This window comes from Littorina saxatilis, linkage group LG2, assembly GCF_037325665.1.
Source record: "Littorina saxatilis isolate snail1 linkage group LG2, US_GU_Lsax_2.0, whole genome shotgun sequence".
In the NCBI taxonomy this organism is placed as follows: domain Eukaryota; kingdom Metazoa; phylum Mollusca; class Gastropoda; order Littorinimorpha; family Littorinidae; genus Littorina; species Littorina saxatilis.
Genome location: NC_090246.1, coordinates 25159225 through 25163303, shown reverse-complemented (window position 1 = coordinate 25163303; position 4079 = coordinate 25159225). Strand labels below are relative to the sequence as shown.

Genomic DNA, 4079 nt, shown 5'->3' with positions numbered 1-4079 from the left:
GCCCAGAAGGTTGACTGAAGGTACTTTTGAGAAGAATCTCCCGATTCGAGAGCCATTACTATCACAAAGCCAAGATGGCGGAAATGTCCCAGCAACCCTTGTTAAAAATGGCGGTGCTTGATGCGTGAGGATGTTCAGCGGATAGGTTGGAGTTACTTTGGGAGTTAAGGAGGATGCACGCTGGTTCGAATGTTGTGCCTGATTCCGTTGATTACTGAGGGCGGGATTACTGAGGGTGGGTTTCTGTGTGGTTGAAGTTGAGAGGCTGTTCCGAGGAGCAGAGTGTGTATTTCCGTTCCTGTTGAGCTTGCGCCATTTTGCTCGTCTATTTTGAAACCAGACCTGCGTAGCAAAACATGCAAAAATACATTTGTTTATAACAAAATTCAGTTCACAAAATCAAGAAATTCGTTCGTTTCTTTTTCGCGATTTTGCCCATTGACCATTTTTAGCGGTAATATATTTGTTTTTGCTGTTTCTAATTCTTGACAGAGTTGTGATGTATGTTCATGCAGGTACAAGCAAAGTCAGTTTTATTTGTAGTGATACATAGGTGGACTCTGTGGAAAGACCCGATGTTGTACACACACACACACACACACACACACACACACACACACACACACACACAAATAAGCACAAGCATACATATATGCACGCAGACACACCTCATATAGATCTTTTAATGTCTGCCCCCCCCCCTACCCACTACACACACACACTCTCTCTCTCTCTCTCTTTCTCTCTAACTTTTTTTTTCTCTCTCTCTCTCTCTCTCTCTCTCTCTCTCTCTCTCTCTCTCTCTCTCTCTCTCTCTTTCTATGTGCATGTCCGTGTAAATATGTGATTAGAGTAGTCCCCCCTCTGGGCGAGGGCTGGTTGAAAAAAAGCTCGTTGTATTGCTTATGCCACAACCCTCGAAAAATAAAATTTGATTTGATTTGATTTGATCTCTCTCTCTCTCTCTCTCTCTCTCTCTCTCTCTCTCTCTCTCTCTCTCTCTCTCTCTCTCTCTCTCTCTTATTCTTTACCTGCACTCTAGCCTCAGTCAAGGACAGCCTGCACGCCAACGCTTCACGCATGTAGATGTCCGGATAGTGAGTCAATAGGAAGGCGTGTTCGAGCTCGGCCACCTGTCTGCTGCTGAAGTTGGTCCTGTGGCGGGGACGCTGAACTGGAATAGCAATGTAATACCGTTGTTGAATAATTACAAAAGCAGAAGAACAAGAAATGCAAGAACAATATTTTTTTTCTGTTGTAAATAATGGACATGAAATGATATGTGGAAAGTCGTACATTTTGACGGAAAATACATTAACGTATGACATTTGCAAAGCAAGAGTTTCTTCTTTTACGGTGATTCTTTGTTTTTCTTTCATGTTTTGAAGTGCCCTCTTTACATTTTTGTAATTGATTTCTTTTTCTTTCTTTCTTGTTTTCTTGCACATGCATGACAGCAGAAATCTTGAACGTTGTTGCTAGCGCCTCTTTGAAAAAAACTTGTATACAATTTATATGTCTTCATTCCATCAGTGATTAGAGCATTTAAACTTTACGTGCAGTTGAGCCAGGTCATGAACAATCTTCGATAAAAAGTAGGCTGTTTTTTGGTTTAAAACAAATTCATTTTACCTTGTCGTAAAACACTGAAACACTGGACGTATCCGTCAGTCTGATTTTGTCACGTCGTTAAGCAGGCACCTCTAAGAACAGATTATCTTGGTTGAAAATCTAGGTAAAAAAAAAAAAGGAGATTGTCCCTACCTTTCTGAATGTCAACATCGTCCCCTTTGGAGCTAGCAGAAGCATTCACACAAGTTTGATCTGCTAATATCCTGTCAATGCCAAAAGACAACTTCGGAGTCTGTTTAGAACCGTCCGGGAGGGACCTCTTCATTTTGGCTTCTGACGCCGAAGACATCATACAGCGCAAGACACGATCACGTATTTAGGGGCGTGTTTCTAAGATACAATATTCGATCCATATCAGCCTGCCCGGAGATCGGAGCCAGGTCAGTGACGTAATCTCTAACATATCGACTCGCGCCTCGCGTTTTAATTTCATCAAATGTCATTGGCGGCAATATCAGATATTTACCCCGAACCTTAGACCAGCCAGCCCAGCGACGGCAGGGAAACTGGAGGAAGATTTCCATGGCTGAATTTTTTTCCGGGCTCCGAGGAAAATTGCCGTAACGAGGCGCCCGTGCTCCTATGGCGATCGCGAAGAATTCATCTTCATCGTAAAACGCTGATAGAGGCCCGTTGTGTTGACACAAGATGTTGGTGGCTGCAGGCCGGATTAATTTGCTAATCTGCGATAAAGCTGGTCTGATGTGACCGCCGCTTTTTCTCCGTGCTGGGAGTTGGGTACGGCTGTGGCAGCTGCAGCTCATCATCTTCACATCTTCGCCTAAATCTTCTGTGGCCAAGACATTTGAAAGAAAAAGACCAGGCAGAACAAAAAACGAAGAGGAGGAAGAAGAAGCATAGGAAAAAGTAATGTGGTAAAGTGATCATTTTGCTCTTAAGTTAATTCAAAACATTTCATGTATGGTTTTGTATGGAGAAGCTATTTGAAGTCTTTTGTGCAAAATATGGAGTGTATTATATTAATTATCTTTAGATAAAGAAAAGTAAGATGCAAACAGTGCCGTGGTATTCCATCTCTTATTTATCACATCATAAAAGAAAATGTTCACCAAAATGGAGAAAAAAAGACACAATACTTTGACGCTAACAGAATTACGATGCCGAAAGAAAAGCAAATAAGGGTGCATTACAATTAACAACTTTTGAGACTTGAGCTCCCGGATTGGAGCATAGGAGGAGTTTGCCAGACCGGTTAGAATCCTCCCATAAGATCCATACAAGCCCAGAAGGTTGACTGAAGGTACTTTTGAGAAGAATCTCCCGATTCGAGAGCCATTACTATCACAAAGCCAAGATGGCGGAAATGTCCCAGCAACCCTTGTTAAAAATGGCGGTGCTTGATGCGTGAGGATGTTCAGCGGATAGGTTGGAGTTACTTTGGGCGTTAAGGAGGATGCACGCTGGTTCGAATGCTGTGCTTGAGTCCGTTGATTACTGAGGGCGAGATTCATATAGATTGTTGTTCATAAACATAAATGTTCCACACAATTGCTCTTAGTTTTACGCAACAGTTAAAATCACATCATACTTGACCTGTTTTAAAGGCTCTTACTGTGGAAATTAGCTGCTATGATTCGTTATAGTCATACCGTTGGAAAAGTGTTTACTGCGGACCAGTGTTCTCTTCGTACGTACTTGAATGTGGTGTTATATTGAGTATTGCACGTCAGATTGTTAGCTCACCTGTGCTGTCATCATCATCATCATCATCATCATCATCATCATCATCATCATCATCATCATCATCATCATCATCATCATCAATATTATTATCATCAATATCATCATCGTCATCACCTAATGTTATCATCGACATCATCATAATCATTTTAATCGAATGTAGGTTTCTGGGATAAAATGCGTGCAAAAAAGTAAAAGCAACACAAACATTACTCTTGTTTTCATTGATATAGATTATTAATCAATTTGTGTGAATATGCTGCATATGGGTTTTTTTCATAATTCAGGACGAACTCGTTTTTTGTTGCATTTAGTCAAGTTTTGACTAAATGTTTTAACATAGAGGGGGGAATCGAGACGAGGGTCGTGGTGTGTGTGTGTGTGTGTGTGTGTGTGTGTGTGTCTGTGTGTGTGTCTGTGTCTGTGTCTGTGTGTGTAGGGCGATTGAGAGTAAACTACTGGACCGATCTTTATGAATTTTTCATGAGAGTTCCTGGGTATGATATCCCCAGACATTTTTTTTCATTTTTTCGATACATGTCTTTGATGACGTCATATCCGGCATTTTGTAACAGTTGAGGCGGCACTGTCACACCCTCATTTTTCATTAAAATTGATTGAAATTTTGGCCAAGCAATCTTCGACGAAGGCCGGACTTTGGTATTACATTTCAGCTTGGAGGCTTACAAATTAGTTAATGACTTTGGTCATTACAAAATTGTAATTAAAATCATTTTTGTATAAAA

The 4079-nt window shown here is 41.0% G+C and overlaps 1 protein-coding gene across 1 annotated transcript; it reads right to left on the bottom strand.

Moving 5' to 3' along the window:
- Positions 1–226: 226 nt before the first annotated feature.
- LOC138952394 (homeobox protein ARX-like) lies at positions 227–3469 on the bottom strand. The gene is made up of 4 exons (XM_070324065.1): positions 3337–3469; positions 2099–2290; positions 1032–1174; positions 227–325 (listed from the first exon to the last, which is right to left on the bottom strand). The coding sequence occupies exons 1-4, from the start codon at positions 3467–3469 to the stop codon at positions 227–229; spliced, it is 567 nt and encodes a 188-aa protein (XP_070180166.1).
- Between the last annotated feature and the right edge of the window lie 610 nt (positions 3470–4079).